At 42.5% G+C, this 23,199-nt stretch overlaps 1 protein-coding gene across 2 annotated transcripts; it reads right to left on the bottom strand.

Annotated features, from left to right (window-relative positions):
• Positions 1 to 432: 432 nt before the first annotated feature.
• C1QTNF4 (C1q and TNF related 4) lies at positions 433 to 17,684 on the bottom strand. 2 transcript variants are annotated; one of them, XM_084521308.1, is made up of 2 exons: positions 17,561 to 17,684; positions 433 to 1,956 (listed from the first exon to the last, which is right to left on the bottom strand). In XM_084521308.1, the coding sequence occupies exon 2, from the start codon at positions 1,949 to 1,951 to the stop codon at positions 848 to 850; it is 1,104 nt and encodes a 367-aa protein (XP_084377434.1). In that variant the 5' UTR covers positions 1,952 to 1,956; positions 17,561 to 17,684; the 3' UTR covers positions 433 to 847. The 2 variants fall into 2 exon arrangements, with proteins under 2 accessions (XP_084377434.1, XP_084377435.1); XM_084521309.1 differs by lacking the exon at positions 17,561 to 17,684 and adding an exon at positions 17,009 to 17,027.
• Positions 17,685 to 23,199: the final 5,515 nt, after the last annotated feature.

Consider the following 23,199-nt stretch of genomic DNA (forward strand, 5'->3'; position numbering starts at 1 on the left):
CGTTCAGAGACTGGTCCATTCATAGCTTTGTGCCCTCCTCCTTCTAGCCCCTACTATCCTAGTAGGCTAGAAGCATACTTTTTTTTTTTTTTTATTATTATTTATTTATGTTTCCCAAATGAATTATTTTCATTAAATGGAAGCTGAGATTCTTAAACACTTGTCTTGCGGGTTCTTCTTGACTTCAGGAAGTTCAGATTAAGAAAAGCGACAAATATGATGGAACTTGCAATAAAGTCATAACAGGCACCAACGCTTCACACACACGCAAGAGAAAAGTGTGTGCACAGCCCCAGTAACCATCTGGCTCAGTAACCCATACCACAGCTCGTACAATCGCCACACTTCTTTCCCTCTTGAAGTGGCACCTCAGGCCGTTAAAAGAACACAAGTCTCACAGCCACCAACAAATTCCAATCTGAGAAAACCGTACATATTTTGTATTTTTTATTACATTCAATTTCATTACATTTATTCCCTTAACAGATATGCAAGGAAAGTCACCACATCCTTTGCTTTCTGGATGCTAGGGATCTGCAGTAGCATCACTGCAGTGTTTCTCTGATCCTTGGCATTTCACTACATCACCCCACCCCTGCCCCAAACTACCTCATGCTTTATGCTTAGATCAAACACCAACACTGGACACACACATACATCCTGTAAAGACCTTTCTATGGATGAACGACAGACACAGCAATGGCCCTGCAGTCAGGCACAAGCGCGCAGCATAAGGAAAGCACTGGACACATGATAGCATGCTCAAAGTAGAGGATGATATCCGAAGAGGAGCTATACCCAAGTTCATGGCACCTTGGCTTTTCTTATGCTCCTTTCACATCTGCGTTTAATTTTCTGACCCTTGGAGTGAGCTGGCACCTGGCAGCCGCTTTGGCTGAGCCTCGGCATAGATCAGGAAGCCTGTGAAGGTGATGTACTTGCCATGGTTGCTGTAGGCACCGTAGCCATCATGCTGATGGCTGTAGAGCCAGACGGTGTCCCCGTATTGCAGAGGCAGCATGATACTCTGGCTCTGCATCTCCCGCCTCTTGGAGTGGTTGTCATCGTAGATCATGGCCTGCACCTCATTGTGGTTCTTCATAAGTTTCACTGACATGGTCTTAAAGGGCATTTTGCCAATGGTGAAGGAGAAATAGTATGCACCAGGTATGCGGCATGAGAAGATGCCAGTGGAGGAATTGAAATCTTTCCCAATATTCACAAACTCCGTGTCAAATGTGATTGGCTCATGCTGGGTTTGCTTGTCGTCTGTCCCCAGGAGACTTTGTGAGCGAGCAACAGAAAACGCGGAGCGAGGATCTTGCTCCCTCTTCGGCTGATCAGACAACATGTGTCGCTGGGAAGCTTCATTCTGCTCTCCTGGAAGCTGCTGAATATTGTGACGGGGAGGCCCCAGCTCTTGAGAGCTAAGAGCATTTTGGAAGAAGGCAGAAGTGTCCGGATAGATTAGGTAGCCATTGAAAGTTGTATAGGGGCCCACGTTGCTGTAAAGAGCGTACTTGGGGTCTCCGTGTAAACGCAGCCAGACTGTGTCACCATAGTCAAGCTGCAGCATGGCACTCTGGCTGGCTACCTTCCGTTCCTTGCGGTGATGTTCATCATACACAATCACTTGCACCTCGTTCTTGTTTCTCATCAGCATGACAGACAAGTTTTTCTTTGGGTATTTCCCAACTGTGAAGGAGAAGTAGTAGGCTCCAGGGATCCGACACCGGAACAACCCCGTCTTGGGATCAAAGTCATTGCCAATGTTCACATACACTTTGTCAAAGGTAATGACCATCTCAGAGCTCCCTTCCATGCTGCTGGTTCGGGCCACTGAGAAAGCAGAGCGAAATTCAGTATTGCTGTCTACTGGGAAGCCATCTGCGTGCATTAAAATCATGCACCAGAGGAAGCCAATCAGAATCTGAACCTTCAGAGTCATCATTGTATCTGAAAAGAAAAAGAAGCACATTTTAGCAGGAATCCCATTAATTTCCAGCTCATGCTCCGGCTGAGACCCAGACCTGAATCTTGCTAAATAGACATCAAAGTCTAAGGAAAATATTGAGAAGTTCTCACAGCATTCTCTGACCAGTGTATGGGACTGTATCTCAGTTCATATTCCAGAACCATTTTGATATTTTCCCAGTGACAGCTGGACCTTATTACCCTATACTTCTAGGAAGAAAAAACAATCTTCTCTGAAAGCCTCGCTATCCTCTAGTTTGTCTGCAGAACACTGTGCTGCTCACACTGCAGAGGGATCTCAGAGCTTTCTGGGGCTTTGCCAGAGCTCTCTTTTGCAGTGGTTTTGTTCGTAAGACCAAGGATGAAACAAAGCCCTACACAGGCCTTGTATTATGTAACTGAGATCCAGCTGAAGGGCAGGGAGATGAGGACATATGCTCTCGAGATTCCCATGCAGATGTCATTGCCTGGCACTGCAGAAGCTGTTTCACAGGATGCAGAAACTGGAAGCCAAGTAAGTTGGTAGGCCCCATTACTCAGACAGACTTCACTGTGGAGCTGTGAGGAATGTAAAGAAACCAGAGGACGAAGGATTGTTTAGGGAGGAAGACAATGGAGAAAGTGAATGAAATGGGAAAAAAAAAAAAGAAGGAAAATAAAAGATAATTAAAAGGCAAGTCTCGCTGAGAGTTCTCTCTGAGAGGGCACTGAAAACACCAGAAACAAGGAAACAACTCACTATGTAGAGAATAGACTGCAGAGAAAAAACTTCTCTGACCCTTAAAAAAGAGGGATAAGTTAGGAGCTAATGGGATTTTCTGCCTCTATTTTCTTTGATTTTTTTTTTGGATTGAGGCCAAAAATCATCTATTAGTGCTTTCAGGCTGAAAACAAAACTGCCAGTCATTCCAGTGAGAAGCTTCTCCCTCTGTCACGTCTCTGTGCTTATTAAAATATCATTCAGGCTGGGAAGCAACTGCCTGCTTTGCAGTCTGCCCCATCTGTCACCCCAGAACTGGTGCCTTGCCAGCCAGCAAACAATGAATTCACAGACTGGCAGAACAGGAGCAAAACACGCTACTCATTGCGGGAGGGGTGAAAGTAAATCCTGAATTAAAAATGATAAAGGGGTAAACATTTGAAAAAAAATGGGGGATGACAGTAATAGAAGTAAAGCAGATGGAATCTGCATAGACTGTGAGGAGGTAATGGGATCCCGAAGTGGCACGATGCGATACCTGCAATAACCAACCAACAAGAATTCAGTTTGACCCACAGTCCCTGCTCGCTCATACTTGAGAATAAAACTGAAATCTGAAATGCAGCTCTAATAGCTCTGAAGGCAGCAACAAATTAAATTCTCACCTAATTATCAAAAGGGACACACTAACAAAGACAAGAAGAAATATCCCTAATGTCCCAATTTTACATTAGATCACTCCTCACAAGCATCTCTGTATTCTCTTCCATGCCTCTGAACTCAGAACACTTTGCCCAGCTTTGACTGCTTTGACTCCTGAGCATGTCACACACCCTTGGGATCCCATGGGCTGCACCGATGCGTGTTGAGAGAGATGACTGATATATCGAGGTCACTCTGGATGTTCATGGAGATGAAAGGAGATCCCTGGTAACTGGAGAAAGGCAAATGTTGCACCCATCTTCACAAAGGGCAAGAAAGATAACGTGAGGAACTACAAGCTGGTTGGACAGTTAGCCCCTGACTTTGCTTCCTGGGAAGATCATGGAGCACATCTTCTTGGAACACAGTGCTGGGAAGACAAAGAAGGACATGACTGGGAATGTTCAGCTCAGATTGATTAAAGGTCGATCATGCCTAACCACACTGCCTGCCTTCTGAGATAAAACGACTAACCTTACCCATGGCACTTACAAGGAACTAACCAGCTGTCTGTCTCTCATCCAGCAAATTAATTTAAGAAAGCATTTTGAATGTAACTATTAAGCCATAGCTAATTGCCATGTATCTGCTTCCATGCTGTCTTTATTTTTCCTCACTTCGCCTTTTAGTTTGTGAGCTCAGGGCGAAGACTCTCTCTCTTCCCATGTCTGTACTGCATTTGGCCACTGCTGCAGTTTAAACAATACTAATAGGCCCTAACATCTCACCAAGAACTAAATCCCGAACAGTCACACTGTGAGCTTAGCCTCTGGTTCTGCAGAATTATTTCTGCACAGTGCTACATCTAGCACGGCAGGCTCATTGCAGCTTCCAGCTTAGTAAAACAGTCCCTAAAGGCAAACTTGTAAGGGCTATTAGATGTTTGTGATTCATACTCATCCGTTGTTATTCCAATGATCACCATGGTGTGGCCACACGGAGAAGCAGGCTGACTGTGACATTCCTGCGTGCTCTTGAGGCAAAAAATGACAGCGAAGTATTAAGAATGCATTTTTTTAGCCACACTGTATAGGAGTTGGGGAATATATTACAGGCAGGTCACTGCTGGCCAAACAATCTCAAAAAGACAAAACAGTTTAATAAACTCTACGGTGAGTCTGACCTTGTGTTTCTTCATATAACCCCTATACTTGTTTCCATCCCAAAGCTAATTTCACTGTAATACAGTCGCTTTGCAAAGGCTGGATCTCTCAGTTACAGTCGCAAAGACTCCCTGCTGCTGCAGAGTCCCTTGTTTATCAGCTCTTCCCAGTAACGTGCCGGCAAGTCATTTAAATAAGGCAGTTAATTATGCCGTGTTTCCATTAGCAAATTGTTTCCTTGACAGCTCCCACTCACCACTTTCAGGACTATTTAAGTTCTTTATCTATTTAAATAAATTAGAAAGTATCTAATAACTGCCTCTCACTAAACCAATCTAAGAATCACTTGCCAATCATTAGGAAGACTCAGCTAACTACAGGGCTGCCATAAACAGAGGCAACTCACAGCTCCTGGACTTCAGAATTAGCCTGGAAAGTCTGCAAGATGAAGCTTCTGAAATGCTCCACTGCTGCCCCAGCAAAGGCACAAGTCCTTGGGCAAAGGTGCTCAAACCTTTTCCTGTGATAGCTTTGAAGGGAACAGAGAGCATCAGGATGTGATGACCATGGGCTCTGTGGTGTCAGCCTTGAGTTCTTGCTGTGGCATAAGTTTGGAAACTGCAGGGTGAGAGGAGAGACCCAGGCCAGAGGCGGAAAGTGGGCCTTCAGCATGGGTCACACGAGTCATACACAGCAGCTGTGTGACCCTCATTCCGTTTATGGATGGAGCAGGGTACTTTGCTACCCTACCATTCCTTATTATGGCGCCCCTGTGGTGTTAGCGCAGAGGTATACGATGAAGCCAAGCAGATCCAAGGCATAAACATGGAGTGCTAGCGCCTTTACACCCTATTAGCCCCCTATTAGGGGGGCAGCAGCCTACAGGGAAGAAGCCAAGAAACTAATTTTGGAAGAGGAGGCAAAAAAAACGTGATGGAGCTCACCAGTTCTCAAAGGCACTGACATTACGTCAATGACCTGAAAAGACTGGACCAAAATGGTAGTGACTCACATAGCAGGCCAGGAATTGCAAACCCCTTTTTTGGAAAGAAAATGACAGAATTCACCATGTGCATGACCCAGGAAACTTTAATACCTTTGTGCTCACTGGAGGTGATTTTTCTGTCCTGAAACAGAATCAATCCACCGGTGGAAAGACAATTAACTTTATTCTTCTATTGAAATCCATGGATTTTAGTAAAGGACTTTCAATAATAGAAAGGTCACCCCATTTCTAGTCTTGTAGGTCAGATCTTCTTGTAAAACTCAAGAGGGTTTTCTTTTTATTCCAAAATATTAACGAGCCAAATTCCCTAGTCCTACCTTTGGCAAGAGTGCTTTAATTTTCTAAGATCATAAGATCACTGAAAAATGACATAAGAAACCAAAGTGAAGCAATGCAGCTGGATTCACCATTAGTAAAAGTTTGCAAAATCACGTAAGCTACAAGAGCAAAGCCCTGTTCTTCCAAGCTCTTGCTCTAATATTTAAGGACAGCTGCAAATGTTTCAATTATTTGAGTCAGTGAAAGCCTGCGTAACGAACAGCTTTCTTGGACTATGGTTAGCAGATTTTTTTTCCCCAGATACCACATACTGTCTGCTCCGCTCATTGGATACAGATTAAGAGCATCACTTCTCCCAATATCAAGGAGAAATTTATTGTAGCAGATCCTCAAAAGGAAAGTCAGTATAAAGAGGGCTGTGTAACAAAATGAGGGACTCACTTAGGACTTTGACCTTTCTCTGCTTTTGATGAATGCATGTTTTTGAACTCTGCATCAATCCAGAGAGGTGAATCACTGTCTGAAGCATTTGGGATGCTTCTTGGAAATTATAAGCCACACTTAGAATCACAGAACCGTATGGCAATAATACAGAAAGTACTTCATTTTAAATGTTTCCTTCAGTCAAGAGAGTCTGTCAGCATAATAAACCAGCTTCTGTATACCCCAAGATCTGTGGAGAGACAAAAATTCTTTTGAAATTCCTCAGCTCTGCCCATACTCAGGAAAAGGAAATGGAGAGACTGTATTTTGGCAGAAGCTTCTACTGTTAGCCTGCGCTTCAGAATATTAATTAAACCTTCTATATTTCAACTGAAATTCTAACAACTCTGCTTAAGCTAAAATGATGATATATAAAATGATGTATATGCACTGATCAAAACAGAAACATGATAGTTTTGATATTAACCTTTTTTATTCCTGGAATAGCATTCAGCGAAATTTGTTATCCACATCTGCTGTGCCAGGGTGACACACCATGTCATCCATTTTGACTATTATGTATATGTATAAGTGTATTAATTTAGAAAGGCAAAGTGGTCTTTTAGTAGAGAAGGCTGAATAAACTCTAGGTGGGAGCCAGCAATTATTCTAGCAGACTAAAATGTAATACACATTTTTACATATTTTTTTAAATGAACAAATTACAAAAATCCAACCTTCCACTGCATACACAATCTTCAAGCAAACAAGACCAAAAAAACGTAAAGCAAAGAAACATACTGTAACACTGATCTGAAGTGGAAAAACAACAGAAAATATTGCTAGAATATTTGAGTTCAAACTACGGTGCATAAAATGTGTTGAATTCTATGAAGTTGTCCCGCACTTGCAGTTAAACAGACTTACTAAACAGTCATTGAAATCACACCAGCAGCAAGTAGTAAAAAAAAAACAAGCTACTGCTGGGAATGAGCTCAGAGATAAATGGTTTATGCAAAAGCATAGGCCAGAGGAGCCTGAAAACTGCAGCCTCAGAAAGCCAGAAGTCTCTGTTGCTGTCCAATGTTTATTTAACATTGCTACCTTTAGACATAAAACACTGAGACCATTTCAATGGCAGGATTTTTTTCATGGATCCAGTTACACCTGTAGCAATGCCAAGGTTAAACCACCTCCTTTCATGCCCCAAGCCTTATTTCCTATTTTCCTGGATTGCGTGTGCATTTCTTTCTACGGTGTGCACAAGAGATGCTGAGCCTGTGGAACACGGCTTTGCTGAGGCGTCCTGTTTCTTCGAGAGCAGCCAGGTTGCTGCCTCAGAAGGCAGATCACACTAGCATAAATGATTAGCTGAGACAGGTTTGCCTGGAATACCAGGAGCATTTAAAGAATGTAACTCACTTTGACAGCATCTACCATAAGGATCTCAGAGGGGCTTTGTGATGATTTTACATTAAACTTCTTATCTTGCTTAAATTATGATATTCAAATCACAGTAGTCTGCAAAGAAGCTGGGAGCCTGCTAAACTGCACATTGCTAGACTCTGTAAAAGAGCTTTTAAAAGACACTTACAATCTACAGGCCATAGGATGGGGAACATGGGTAAGAAAAAGCCAATGCAGCACACCATTTCTCACTTTTACTACGCTATTATAAGGTCAAACCAAACCAACCAAACAAAACTAACAAAAACAAAAACAACCTCCCCCTGCAGGATTAAAGATGCTAAAATGAGTCAGTCAGTAGGACAGTTCCATTTTGTCATCTGACCAGCTGGACTCAACAGGCACAATTCCAGTAGTGATAAAAGAGAATGTGAAGAAGGCGATGGTTGCACAGAGGTTCTCCTAAGAGGCAACAAGGGAGAAAGTTTACACGTGTTTGTGTAAGTTTCTGGATTGGAGACAAAAACTGAGAACCTAAGGAAGATGCAGATTAGCTCAGTATCACAGGTTACTCGTCATTTTTCCTTTTCAATAGGAGTTTAAGTAGGAAAAGAATTTTATGATTTTTTTCCCCCAAGAACTGATGCAGCATGAGGACTTTAAAGGGTTGACAAAGAATGAAAAGGTGATTTAGACAGCCTCACTGAACAAAAGTTTGCTTGTAGGTCAGACAAATAGCTGGCCTAAGCTGTCTTCCTTATCCTGTTCTTAGCTCAGGATAGTTCCCACTCCTTCTATTAAGTAATGAAAGTCTAAGAATAGTTCAAAGGCACAGGCATAGGTAATTGTTGATTATTCTTAGTCACACTTTCCTCTACACATCTAAGTAGCAGTTTCCTTCAATACAGCTGAAGGAATATTTTCACCCTCCAAGCATGCAGACCAGAACAGGAGGTTCCTAATTTCTTCTCAGAGTTGATGCCCCATTTGTCGGTTTTCCTTATATCCTTAATTATAACAAATGTTTAGAGAAAGTAAGGAAAATTTCATTAGGATTTGAGTAACTGTTCCAGTTAAACACAGGCTGTACTTGTTTTCCTTCCTGTTCCACACTGCTACTTTCATTCACATGCCCAGTCATCCAGCAGACCAGTCAGGCACAGCACGATCAGCTGGGGAAAATCTTGCAGTGATCTTTTCATGTTCTCATTTCTCCTCATTATGAATGAAAGCAACTGTTAATAGGAGGTGTATCTGTTCTGGATCTAACATGTGGAACCTGCCGCCCATGAAAGTGCACTAAGCAGGAAAGTCATTTTGGCTGTCTGTACATTACAGGAGTCACAAGTTCAGTTGTGCCAGTCTTCCTGTCGAAGACTGTTGTACATGAGATCATGGAGATACCATAATGAGATGTTGGAACCTGTGGTGTAATCTCAAAGTTTGATCTCTGTAACAGCTTTATGTCCTCGATTTACTTTCTGCAAGTCTGTGCTCTTGTACTTTGTATCAGAAAAGATACGATTTTAATACAACTAACTGCTATGTAAGGTTCTATGGAAAAGAGAACAAGTTTTAGATTTTTCTTGTCTGTTTTCTTCTCTATCTCCATAAGCACACCTTCTCTTTCTCTCTCTTGCTTGAGTGGGCACACGATTCTCATCTTTCCTGGAACTCTGTGCCTGCAGTAGCTGATTCCAACCAATTCCCCACTCACTGGAATGCTGCCCTCTGGTCACAGCTCTACAACCTGCCACATTATCCACATGGGTAAAAGCAAGAGGGGATGTGCTGGTTCTTGCTGGTGGATGCTTGTTGCATCACAAGTTACGATGTGCTTGTGGAGTCCAATAATCATCCCCTAAGGAAATTAATGGATAGCTGAGCAGCAGCTGGGATTACTTGCAAAGACAACAAAATGCATTTTGGTATCCTAATCATGCTGGAGCTCATTGACTGCTAACAGTTTATTTAGCAATGCAACAAAAGATGTTCACAAGCTGGGTAACTCTAGTCTCTCTCTTGATTACCTGCAGTTAAGACAAAACTTTCAGAATCAATGAGGTTTAGTTTCTTTTGCTTGATAGAGCAACTTGTAACACTATGTTTCACCAATAAAAACATAACTGCTTTTGTCTTTTTATCCATCAAAGGCTGAACTACAGCATACATTGAAAAATATCTTGTGCTATTGACTAGTATGTTCCAACAGCAGGCTTCACAAACCCACCTGAAAAAAAATCTACACAGGAGTATTTGCCTACAAGAATGCTGCTTTCCCTGAGGTTTTTTTTTTTTCTTGTTCTTCTTCTTGTCTTGACAGGTAAGGCAGGAAAGCATGCTGTCTTTTAACACCTGCCATCACACTCAGCCAAAAAATCACCTTCATTTCTTTTCATGTCCTGCTGTTTTATTACTGTGAAGATACTCAGGGAACACTGCGAATTGCACTGCAGTGCTGCTCTTTGCTGCCAACATGCTGCAACATCTCAATTTGGAAAATCACTGAGCTGTGGTTTACTGAAGAAGGTGATCAAAGGCATTAAGATCTGCGTATCTCCATGAGAATTACTTCCATCTCTGCTCTGGCACACCTTCCTTTCTGCTAGGACAGGACATAGGCCTGAGCTGGAGAACAGGGAAGAAACAACCATGATGTACTCAGCACCAACGCAGAGCCCAGTATTACTCCAGGATGAAAATCCTGCTCTGCCAATGAAGTCCTGCAGTCCACATAATGTGCCTTAGTATTTGTTGCTTGAGATGAATCAGGCTTATCAAATTCTGGGTCTGGTAGCATTCTTTATTTTATGTCCACAGACACACAGTAAAAAGTAGCAAAGCAAGTTAGGAAAGTTAGTCATGTTTGTTCACGGTGACCCTTCACAATCTGCAATGTGCAGTTCCTCACTTCCAGTGGTCTTTCCCAACAAATCTCTTGCAATGACAGCTCTCTGTGGAAAGCCTATAGATAGCTGGAACCTGAGCCCTATCAGTTTTTTTATCCATTTTACAAAAAGCTATTTCTCAGGAGGCTATAGCTGGTGCAAATAAGACAGACAGGGCTGTGAATTCATTCCTGATATCTTCAGGAAAACATGTTGTTGCTTCCACTTTTAAAACTCTGAGCATATTTCCATCCAGAGATTTAACCAGTTTGTCATCTTCTTTAACAAGAAGCTATGAATTTCCCCCATTAAACCCTGTACAATTCAAGTTTTCACAAATGTGTTTCTGAAATTGGATTTTTCTGTGTACATATGACACAGAAGTGCTGCTGGCCACAAGGCAGAGTGTACTGCCTTGGATGGAAGAACAGAGAGAAGCATTTTCAGAGCAATATCCTTACATAATTTCACACCCATAATTTTACAAAGCTTTCCCATACCTGCTTTCTGTCTTTGCATTGTTTCCAGTATTTAAAAAGGGCCCATTCCCTCTTAATGGCAGTAGAAATGTTTATGTGGCTGTTTCTGTAAAAGTCCATCTGCACTGGGAAGCTGCTGGTAAAAGGCTTTGGCATTACCACCAAAAAGCGCTGCTGGACACTGCTTTTCACTCATCAGTTCCTCATTCACACAGAGAAAGCGCTCAGAGCCTGTCAAATGTTCACAGATTCCAGTCTCATCTGCGTGACCAGACAGCTTCTTCTTAGGCAAAATTGCCCTTGCCAGCTTGAAGCTGCTGCCTCTGATTTTCGCTTGTAGAAAAAGAATTTTGCTGAAATGTCTGCAGCAACACACTGGGAAGGATTTACCTTACTTTAAGACTGTAACTAGGCAAAATATAAGAGAAAAAAGATGAATTAATGTGAAGGGTATGGCTGCTCTGAACACTGCTATGCAGATGCTTTATTTAAAGCAGGCTTGGATCCTGTTATTTTGCATTAAACATGTGGTGCATGCTGAAGTGCCATTTGCAATAGCCTACACAATTTCTTCACAAGCACACTGGGAAATTTCAGCCATGCGGCCTGTAAGCAAATGTTCATATTCAGTGCTTATTTCAAGCCAGTGCTCCTTCTAGTCAAATTCTTTCAGTTTCCTGTCTTCCTTCTAGCTGCTTCTGTCCCAAACTCTCCCTTTTCATGACAATTACCAACAGCTTCCAACAGCGGATTACCCCCTTCACCATGTCCAGTCATATTCTGCCCAGCCTCTCAGATTTCCTCCCAGCTTTCACAGAGAACAAACCTTCCACATTGTTGCCTCCTCCTACTAGTAAAACCAAGATTTTTTACATTAGCCATCCCTTGCTTCATTTCCTTTCAGAACCACGTTGTTTCAAAGCTGAACCTGCTTTAGCATCAGGTCAATGTAAGCCTTCTTTTGGACGCCCCGTCTGTCTCCCAGATAAGGACTGGGTTGGGAAATCAGTTTTACTCATATGAAAAGTAAAGAAAGCAAAGGGAAGGGTGGAGGAAGGATCATATAAACTAAGGCAAAGCAATAGGAGCTAGCATGAATGTCAGTCCTTGGGTGGAGGGGGTGCGAATTTACCTGGAAATATCTGGGGCACCAAGTGACCAGCTTTCTGAGTAAATCAATAGTTTTCCCAAAGTTTTCAAGTGGCAATGAAAGATGGAGGGAGACGGGCAATAGAATGTCATAGTTTGTGCATGCGTGGCCCAAAATAAATCAAAACATGAAGATTTCTAACAATTCATGGGTAATTCCAGTGTAAGAGTGTTTAAACTACATCAGATTCTAATGCTAACATGCTACAGTTCACTGAGCAACAGCTCCGTGAAAATAGCTTTCTAAAAAGCCCAGCTTAATTCTTCATTTTTGCCTTGTCCTGTTCATTCAGCACAGATTCTTTCCAGCACTGCTTTGCAGCCTTTCAGTCCCAGGGTACCTGTTTTTGTAGAAAGGATTCCCTATTGCCTGGTTGGTCTAAAAATTTCTTCCACTCCTCCCAGTATGGCTTTAATTCCTCAGAGCTTTTCTTTTTGTCTGAGTGGAGACGTGTAAGGAAAGGAAAAATCCTTCTCCCCTTAGAGGTTTAAAAAATTCTTTGGACTCAAAACAAGTTCTGTTCAGGATCTTATGTGCAGCTCCTCACTACAGTACCCAAAAGAGATGATCATTGCTCTCTTATTTCTTTCTACCTGTCTGCTCACAGATTCAGTATTTTTCATCGTGCACGGGGGACCATCTGTTCCATTTATATTAAACAATATATGTTAAACCATGAGTACTACAGGACCTAGATTTTCTCTCCCCGGAGAAATGTCTAAAAAGATCACCTGCAGAACTAAGCTTTATTTTATTTCATTTTATCTCTAAAAAAAACCCAAGCACTTTGGACTATGGTCTTTCATTCAAGGAGTATAATATTAGAAGAGCTTTTATTTTCAGTTCAGATCATTTTGGTAACTGCTTATCCTCATTGGTTTTTCTTCTTCCATATCATTGTTTTCAGCATTCACAGACTTAGTTAAGCATCTGTTTCAGTGAAATCAGAATGCCCTGTTCCCTATGCCTTCTCCAAAAAGAGCTTTTTTTCACCATCGTCCAGTAAACTCTTTAAATTCTTACTTTTCTTTCAGGCTCTTTTCAGAAAGAGCTGCACCATATTCCAGGGGCTGCGCTACCCTTGGGTATTATACACACCTTAGTACAGGACAGCTAGACAACTAATTTTTATTTCATTTACATTAAAAGAGCATGTTGCCTTCATAAAATGTTAGAAAAGGTCTCAAAGCGAACTGAAGAAGTCATATAGTGCAAATAACTTTCCCAAGATAGGATCTAGCCTAATTTTATTCTACAGAGATAATTATCTAACTTGTTCTTAAAATGATGGAACAACCTCCCCGGACCAAATATTCAGCAGTTTTTTTTATCCTTGGTCCTAAAAAATTATTCTTACAGTCTAGAACAATCTTTCTGCTATTTCTTGCTTTCTATTCAACCCACCACAGGCCCAAAGAGAAGATCATTCCCTCCTCTATTTTGTATCTGAAGTCTGTAGTATTCCCCTGACAGCTTGCTGGTCTTTGGGCTAAGTAATTTACATTTTTTCAAATCTTCTTTGTCAAAGCATGTCATGCTTTCCAGACCTCTGAAGAGTTCTGCTGCCCTTCTCTGGACTCTGTCCAGTTCAATCACACCTGTCTCAAAGTGTAATAATCAAAACTTCACAAAGCCTCCAAACTGCGCTATAAGCAATGCTGAACAGAGCAGGAGGATTGCTTCATACGTTCTCCAGGCTATATGTCTTTTATATATCCTACCAAGATGTTTGCCTTCTTTGGCAACAGCATGACATTGACTCATGTTCAGCTTGTGATCTGTCACAACACAGGTTCTTTTCTGCAGAGTTGCAGCCTAGTCATTTGCTTCTCTCTTGTGCTTATACAGTTGATTATTCCTGCCTTAGTGCAGCACCTTGCAGTTATCCCTACCAAATTTCATCCAGGTCTTTTTCTCCCCAGCCCTTCCAATTTGTTGGAATAAGTTTGAATTCTGATCTTTCCCACCAAAAACACTTCAAGTCTCACAGTTTCCTGTCCTTGGGAAATGTCATACACCCACTCTTTTTATTCGCATCCAGGAAACCTAAGAAAACACTGAACAGAAGCAGATCCAGGACCCACCAACACAGCTATCGTATCAGTTTTAAGCAGCTTGTGGCCTCTCTGAAGGATTTGTACAGACGAAAAGCACGCAGATTATGAGCTCTGTATCTTTTAATGTTATTTAAATAATATCTTCCTGTTTAGAAAATCTTTTTTACCCAATTTGTAGCCCCCTTTACTTGCTATGCTCTGTACCCCACCAAAGCAAATATCAAATGTACAGCCATGATCAAGAATTTCACTTTTTACTTTAAAACGAATTAAATCTCTCACTTATGCAACAACAAAAAAATCCTTTAATGTGTGAAATGAACCAAAGCCCATTCTGTCAGAATCTGCTGGAATACTGAAAGCATGAATAGGAAAGATGCAGCCATCTCTCTTTGCAGACTTAGGGATGTATTCAAAATGTCATCATTTATTGCATTCACTTTGAGGTACACTAGCAGCATGTGCTGCATTTTGGAAGGGATGCACTAAGACATCTGGTAGATTTTGATGGGCTAAACATTTTCTTTGCATCTGCCCTTGACCAAAGGACTGCAAGTTCCTTCCTCAGAGCTCAACACCAGTCACAGCAGTCACAAACAGGCACATGATAGATAGTAAGCCATTGTGTACATGGGAATAAAGATGATCTGGTGTTCCTCCTGACAACAGTGGCTTGAATTTGTTATCTAGCTCCCATTCCAGGGATCACTTCCATGGTCTCCCCAGATTCTTTAACCCCATATGGACAGTTTTGCTGGCACTGTGTCTGAGTCTCTGACACAGCAGAAAATACACACAGAATAGATTAAACAGCTGTGGGGTGGAGAAGAAGAAATAAGACTTTATGAACCTGTACTGTTTCCCATTGGAGCCCTAGTAATCAACCAACAGCCTCAGGAGTAGTCTCTGACTGCTCTGCTCTGTGATCAGTTCCTGATTCTGACTGGGTTACAGCTGCTGGAAACCTCAGACCTTTGATTAGATGCAGCAGGAATTCCTCCTTTGTTCTCTAACCTGTCTTGAGGATGTATACATCTAGAGAGGCTTTACAGTAACAAGAAAGCACTCAGGAAGAAAAGTGATTGACGAGAGAGTCAGCAGCACAGCAGTTGCACATTATTGACTTACCTCGTTTGAACATCAGGCAAATTTCCTTTCCTGGCAAAAGTAAAGGTTTGGGAATGCTGAAATGAAGAATGAAGTCCTAATTTACCTGCACTTGGATATGCTGGGATCTGTACCAAATCTATGAGTGTCAATCAGGAATTAAGAACTGAAGCTTTACATCTCCTCTGGGTGAAAACTGGAGTCAGTCAGGCAGATTTTTTTGATAAAGTATGACAAACTGTCAAAATGCCAAGCCTTGATGTGTATTCCAAGACAGTACAAAGATGCTCACCCCTACAGACTAGTCAGTAAGCTGTAATTCTAATGCAAGTTGAACTTCATTCTCCTTAATTATGCACCTTTCGAGTAGAATGTACACTTCATACTTCGGGCAGTGGAAAAGAATAGGTGAATGGGAGAGTTCAAGGGTAAAACCGACAAAATCCTAACATCTGACTTCAGGTGTTGGTAACAAAGCCTTAGACTTCAGCATTTTTCAGACTAGTGTTTTTAAGCCAATTGCTCTAGCCTCATGCCTTAAGAGTCAATGTAGATATGAGCATCTCTTGAGAAGAGATGTTCCTCAGCTGAGAATATTATCTTCTCAGAGGTACTTTCCATCTTAGAAACCTACCATTACTATCAGATTAGTTTATTTCAATGCTCTCTGCCTACAACTAACCATAAGAAAGTGAAATTTTGGCAGAATGACAGTGATCACTTGGAAACTCAGTACACGCTCATTTTTGCATTCACACTAGCATCTTTTTCAACTGGTCCTCATACTATTGGGTGTTATGCACAGGAGGTTTGAACTATTATGGCTCTTTACACCTCAGGCATTTCTCTGTCTGTGTCCATCTGGATTAATGTCTGATGCACGGGTGAGAATTCCAACAACCAGAGATCAACAAACGGCTTTGCCGCTGTTTGGAAATATGTCTGCTATTAAAATGGAGAATATAAAAGCTGCTTAACTACAGTCAGAGTTATACTTAAGTAAGTATAGCTGCTGGCTTTTGTGGGTCTACCCAGCCTCCTGTATTTGGAAAATATGAATGGTTCTCAGTTTATCAATGAGTACTCTATGGAGAAGACAGCGCAATGGACAGCTGATCACACTAGTAAAACATAAATAACAACAAATAGGATTCCAAGTTTTGCCGCCAAATCTGTTTCCAATGTATTTCATGTCTGCACCTGTTTCTTCATCTGCAAAATAGCAACTGTCTACCACATTGACAAATTATCAGATTTAAACCAATACCATGTTGAAGCTGTAGGTTCTACATTTTGGAAACCAACTGTACTTTTGTGGCATTAATTCTTCCAGACAGAAAATACAAGACTCATTTTTAGAGGCTCATCCATTAACCGTTCAGTACTCTGCTCTCAGCTTTACCACAGCTTTTTAGAGGGGAACAGAAGGGATGTAAAGGGTAATATTGCTCTACTGTGAATCCTCACTCTTCCTTGACATGCATTTTGCTGCTATAAATTAACCCTTAAGAATGGCTACGTGAGCAAACAGCTGCTATGTGCCTTGACAGGATCACAGACTCAATGGCAAAGTATTTCAAAGTCTTGTTACACATCACCTCCCTGGAGAAGAGAAGCTGTAGAAGGTTGCAGTAGCATCAGAATGAATAATTGAAGCAAAGCTCATTCAGTATGTGCATAAACCGAAGGGTCACAACGCTGCCTGCTAGCCAGCTGGCAGTGCGGGAACTCACCGAGTGTCTGCGAGGTGCATCAGCTGGGGACGCTGACCCATTTCCCTAGGAGCTTCTGAGGAGCAGGTTAAGGAGACGGCAGTGCTTTTGCCAAGCACACAGAGAAGGACTGAGCTGGATGACCTGACACAATACTGCGTGTTCATAGAGTCACAGGGTGGGTTGGAAGGGACCTTAGAGATCACCCAAATCCTGCCCCATGCTGTGGGCAGGGACACCTCCCGCTGGAGCGGGTTGCTCCGGGCACCTTACAGAACCCGCAGCCTCGGGGGCTCGGCTCCCACAGGAGCCTAAAGCAGAGCCCCCTGCCAGCCTGCTGCTGCCTCCCACCCCACAAACCCTCCAGGACGCCCTTCCCCGTGGGAGGCTGACCAACCCGGGCTCCGAGCTGGGCCAAACCGTCCTGCCCTTGCCTCCTCACTCTCCACATTTCATAGCAGAAATGAGAAAAACAAACAAACAAACAAAAAGACCCGCGGGCACCGGCCCCCGTCCCACCCCAGCCCCAGCCCCAGCCCCGTTCCTGTCAGGTTGCTCTCCGGGCTCCCCTACCTGCTGCCGCCCCGCGGCGGCGGTTGGCGGCCGTTGGCGGCCGTTGGCGGCGGTTGGCGGCCGTTGGGGCTCGGCGCGGGGCCGCGGCGCTGCCTGCGCACTGACAGCTCGGCAGCCGCGGGGAGGCGGCGGGGAGAGGAGAGGAGAGGAGGAGAGGAGGGGGCTCGGGGCCCCGCGGCTGCGGCGCCGAATCGGGGACGGGAGGAGGAGGGCCCGGGGGCGGGCAGGGAAATGGCGGGGGGCGGCGGTACCTGCCCCGGGGAGAGGCGGCGGCAAACGGGGCCGGGGACTCGAGCAGCAGCCTGCGGCAGCGCAGGGAGACGGGGAAGCGGCCGGGGAGGACAGGCTGGGGGCGAGGGCAGCCGTGTGGCACCGACCGGCCCCCTGTGGCACCGACCGGCCCCCTGTGGTACCGACGGACCCCCCCCCCGTGGTACCGGGCCCTCCGGCCCCGCTCGTCCCTCAGGGCAGCCGTAAGGGCGTCAGGGAGACCGGGCGATAGGGCTGGGGGCGAGATCGTGTCCAGCTCTGCCCTCCTGCTGAGAAGATTTGTGAGCCCAAAAGCACCTCTGTAGAGCAGCTGTGTTATTCGGTCCAGCAAAGGCTCTTATCTCTCCCTAGAAAGCTCGCCCTGCCTTAGATCATCACCTAACAACAAGAGGGCGACTGCTTGTGCCTTTGAAGGTCTGCATTGATTTTTTGCTGACAGCAAAATAGTGGGGTATTCGCATTACTGCTCTATCCTGAGGAGCAAATTTGGGGTTTTGTGAAGAGTGTTTATTGTTAGCCCACTCAAATCATCTAATGCTGGTTTCTAGAAAGAAAATGTAAAGATTGGAATGGTTAAAAAAGGTTCTGGCTCTCCAACACCAAGGGTCTTCCCCTCTGCTGTACAGCCCTGCTTTTGGAGAGGTACAGATGCCAGTGTCCTCATCTCGGAGTGTGCCTGAAGCATCTAGTCATGCTTCTCCCAGAGGATGCTACAGCTGTTGTTGCTTCATTTTGGCATGATCTGCTTTCCAGCCTCCATCTCTGCTTACCCCTCTACTGGCAGGCACCAGGACTTTCCCTGTTGTATGCAGTAAGCACTGGGCTTGCGCACCAAGACATTTGAGTGGGTTCCCACATGGCCCCTTTCCACTCCTCCCCCTTCTTCACTAGGTGTCAGAGCTCACCTGCGCCCATGTACCAGGCACGAGGCTGATCCCCACAATTCACAGGGAGAGAATGAAGGGAAGCAAACAAACAGAAGGAACAGTTTTCCTCAGAGGCAGAGGACTGGCAGGTGGAGTGACCAGAACATCATTTCCTCATTATTACAAGGATGCAATTTATGGCATGACTCTTTTCCCCAATAGCATCTCAAAACTGGCGGGCACAACATTAAATCCATGCCTTGGTGCAAATCCTCCCTAGCCCTCTACACACCAGCAGCTGCTTCTGCCCCTATCCTTTTCCTTCTACCTCCTTTCAGAGCAAAGCAAAGGGGAAGCTGACAAGCAGCATGAGACATGAGAGTGTTAGAGACCAACTCTCATGTGGTTCTGGTAGCAGCTGTCAGCTGAACAAAGTATCCTGGGTGGGCTCACATCCAGCTGGTACTGCTGGCTAAACATATTTTGTGCTCTCTTAACAGCTTCTTTACACATTTCAAAGGGCAGATTACTCAACACCCAATTTACTGCTCCTGGAAGAATGAATGGACCACTGACTTCCAGGAGATGAGAATGCGCATCTTGAACACAGCCCAGACAAATGCATTCCTTTAATCATCTAGCAATGATAGCAGTGATGAGTAATTTATCAACAGGATGATGGTAATGTTATTCTAAATACATACATTACCACTGGGGTCAAAAATGATTGAGTACTAAGATACTGCTGTATTATAAGTTAGGCATATACTTAGCATTGTCCTGTCAATCCAGATGAGCTCTGCTCTCCTTCTGCCAGCTGTGCCTCTGCCTCTACTGGTTTTTCCTTCTCACCAGGACAATGTGGCACATTGAGGTGCATGTGGTACAAGTCAGTAGAAATGCAGCATAAGATATGTTCTTGGGATTGAAGTGTAATTCTAGTTACAGTAGTAGCAACTAAAATCCCTTGAATGAATTGGCAGGGGTCACAGGGAAAAGCGTCAGCGGTAGGAAAACACAGAAAACCAGAAACCCTTGTAGCAGACTGGCAACTTACAACACAAAGTGAATAGACAACTGGAAAGCACTCATCAACTGGGTTTTAGACACTCAGCAAGTCACCTACTGAGGAACTTATGTGGCAAAATGGAACAGAAAATTGCAGAAGATATCTTATGGGAGTTCCTGTAAGAAGGTGAGCAATGGATGCCGGTGACTCCATGATGTAAAGGGCAGATGCAGCCAACAGCACAGTGATAACAGGGCGGCATGCTGCAATTTTGCTGCACTTGATAGACATGAATGCTGATCCTTTTCACTGGAGAAGCAGCCAAAAAGACATAACATTGACAACAGAAGAAGAAGGTAGAAAAAATATTGTTTGAACTCAGCGTATGGCACACATAAGGTGTCAAGGAATTTAAAGATACATTTTGCTTGTTCATCTCCTAATGCTGGAGTCTGAGGAACAAGGATAAAAAATGACAATTCTCGACTATAAAAAGAGGTGTGATATAACTGGCAAGCCTGAAGTATCAAGATGATTCTCATGGCTGGAATGTTGAGGGCTCACATAACCTAGGTAAGAAGGAAGCTGTGGTTATAATTTCAATAAATTTGTAGATCTATCAAGCATTTCACTGTGATGAAAGGAGAAAAGAATGTCAAAAATTCTCCTGAAGGGAACTAAGCAGGCCATTACTTCCTTAATGCACAAATATCTTACATAAATATGTATCTAGTGATAGCTAAGTTCAGAGATTTTTTAGTGTTAATAACATTTGCCTGACGTTATTAAGAAATCATAGATCTATTTACAAAATTGTCTTTTCCATCCAAATGAAAATAGTATGATTCTATATTTGATGCACACTATAAAACCATATTGAAGTGATCCTGTCCTCAGTGCACACCTATATACTTATGCTTTTCCTACAAGCTTCTTGAATTCTGAATTATGTGGGCATTTTCCTACAATATCTAAAATTACTTTTTAAGTCCAAGATTCCTACCTGAAAATATGAATATTAAGCTCTTCATACACACTCCAAAGGAACAACCAGAAGAGAAAGTGAGCCAAAGATGCTAAGAGAAGTCTTTCTAAGATCGATCAACCTTTTCAGTAACCTAGTTCTTCAAAACTTTCATTTGACAGTCTGCATATTACCAGAAATCTCACCCATATTCCTCATATCTACATGGGTTTAAGACTTGATTCTCCATATTGTTTAAGTTTTTTCATCACCTGGATAAATTCCCTGGTCCTACCCATTGTGCGGTTCCACAAACTGTTGTCCTGGCATGTGTCAGAAATCAGGCACAGCAAGGACAGCCTGGGGCAGCATTGTCATTAGAAGCATTGTTTGTCAGCTGGCAGCCTCAAACACATATGCAGCCTCCTGCAAATATCAGTTTAAGCTTATATAAGCCTCCTGGATGTGCTTAGGTAGCTCTTTCAACTGTCTTACATGGCTGCAATACTCCTCCTTCTCTAAAATTGATCCCAGGCCAGTGATCAGCATGCATATATACTCCATCTCTTCAAGATAGCCTTTTTCACTTCCAGAGTTCTCAATTTAGCACTTAACTGTATTTGTGGAAATAAACTACCAGTCTGCATGTGTGATAAGTCACATTATTTTGGGTTCATAACAACACAACAAAAGTGTCTGTAATAAATCACCCCTCTACACTTCTGTGCCCACTCGACAGAATGCAGCCATAAAGTCTCATTTCTTGAGTGATGACTTCTTCACTATTTTTGATTTCAACCAGTGCTGTGAAATAGCAGACTCTTACTTCCCTTCTCCTCTGTTAAAGCTAACTTTGACTGAACCCCATATCTCCATAACAAAGTCTAAGACACTCACTACATGTATTCTCCTGAAAAGAATCTGTGATCAGAGGTCAGCATCATCCTCAACTGCATCATTTTGCAGAGGTTATAGAGCCAGGAATAAAAGCTGGGTATAATTGCTTTCACCAGTGATGGGCACAATATTTGCCCAGAGAAATCCACAGAAATTTTGGTGAAAATCCAAGGATTGTGATACAAATAAAAGGAAGACAATTTTCTCTGATTATATTTCTGTATAATCTGATTAGCGTTTTATTCACTCTAGCAAGTGCAACAGGAGTCCGGATAAATTAGAAAAACCTTGCTGAAAGCCTGAAATATTACAAACTATTATCTGTAATATAGCCTATACCTGTTTCATGGTGTCATGTGTATTACTAAGGATTAGAATCAGCAGAAAAAAAATTGACTAATGAAAAACTGAAAACCAAAACTCTGAAGTTTGAAAATGTGAGACAAAGTACCGTAAGAATTTTAATTCAGCTCCCTTTGGCCCTATCCTCTCCCATTAACCTGCTTCTTTAACTGGTCTTCATTTCCTAAATTTCCTGTGGTGCCTCACGGAACACAGACAAAGCCTGGGGGTAGGCATCACTTCAGCAAGAATGCCCTGCAATTACTGTGATGCTAACTTTGAATATTTTTCTCTTTTATTTGAAAATTTACATACACTCATTTCTCCTTTAAAATACATAAAACTTTTCTACAGTAAGCAGACAGAACTTGTAATACATTATTTCACTGAAACTGAAAAATAGCTTCAGTAAATATATATATATATACAATTTGATAAAATACTTTGAAGAAAAGCTGACCATGTATTATCTTTTTTTCCAAAATCATCTTAATGAAGTATGACTGTATAAAGTGTGTATATATATATGTATGTAGCTATAACTACACTAAGCTAATAGACAAATGCCATATAACTGCTAGGAATTACTGGCAATTGAAAACAACTGGTGCTGTAAATGTGTATTGCATTGCTTTTTCTAATAATTGTATCATGAAACTGTGTACACAGCTTGGCTCTACTCAAGGCTGTCCTGCTAATCTTGAAAAAAGAAAGAGATCAGAGAAGTTTCATGTTGCCAAAGTCTTCTCGCATATGGTGGGAAAGCTGTCTCTTATTGCATCTGCTATAACTCAGTGTTTTCCCCGACTGCATAGTTGCTATGAAAAAAAACAAACAGCATATTGCTCAAAGACATCTCCTGTGTTTGGAAACCACCTCTCTCATTCTTGAGACTTTGGTGCCACGGAAGATGACTCCAAGTCAGTTTTATCACTGAAAAAACAGTTCTTCAAAAATTTTCAAAGCCTCGCTATTTTTTTAACTTTTTTTTTTTTTTTTTTTTTTTTCCAAAATCTTTTTCTTTGCTGTTTTCCCATTAAGTAACACTGTCAGTTTTCCTATGCAATTGCTATCTGTGTTAAGTTATATGTACTTAACTCAAGAGGCAAAAGAAGGTACTTTTGTCTTCCATCAGTGCCAGTTCCTTTGTCTTCAAACAAAGAGCTTCAGAATTTGAATCAAAGTACTTCCCTGATATTCAGACCTCTAACTGAAAGTATAGGATGAACTTAACACACATTCCATTCCTTATAATTCATGAACAACTTTCTTTTCTTGTTGCTCATTGAAG

This window comes from Aythya ferina (assembly GCF_964211825.1).
Source record: "Aythya ferina genome assembly, chromosome: 5".
NCBI lineage: Eukaryota > Metazoa > Chordata > Aves > Anseriformes > Anatidae > Aythya > Aythya ferina.

What these genes read in the sequence shown, in the direction of transcription:
- C1QTNF4 (XM_084521308.1), bottom strand. Translation starts at nt 1,951, where the DNA reads ATGATGACTCTGAAGGTTCAGATTCTGATTGGCTTCCTCTGGTGCATG.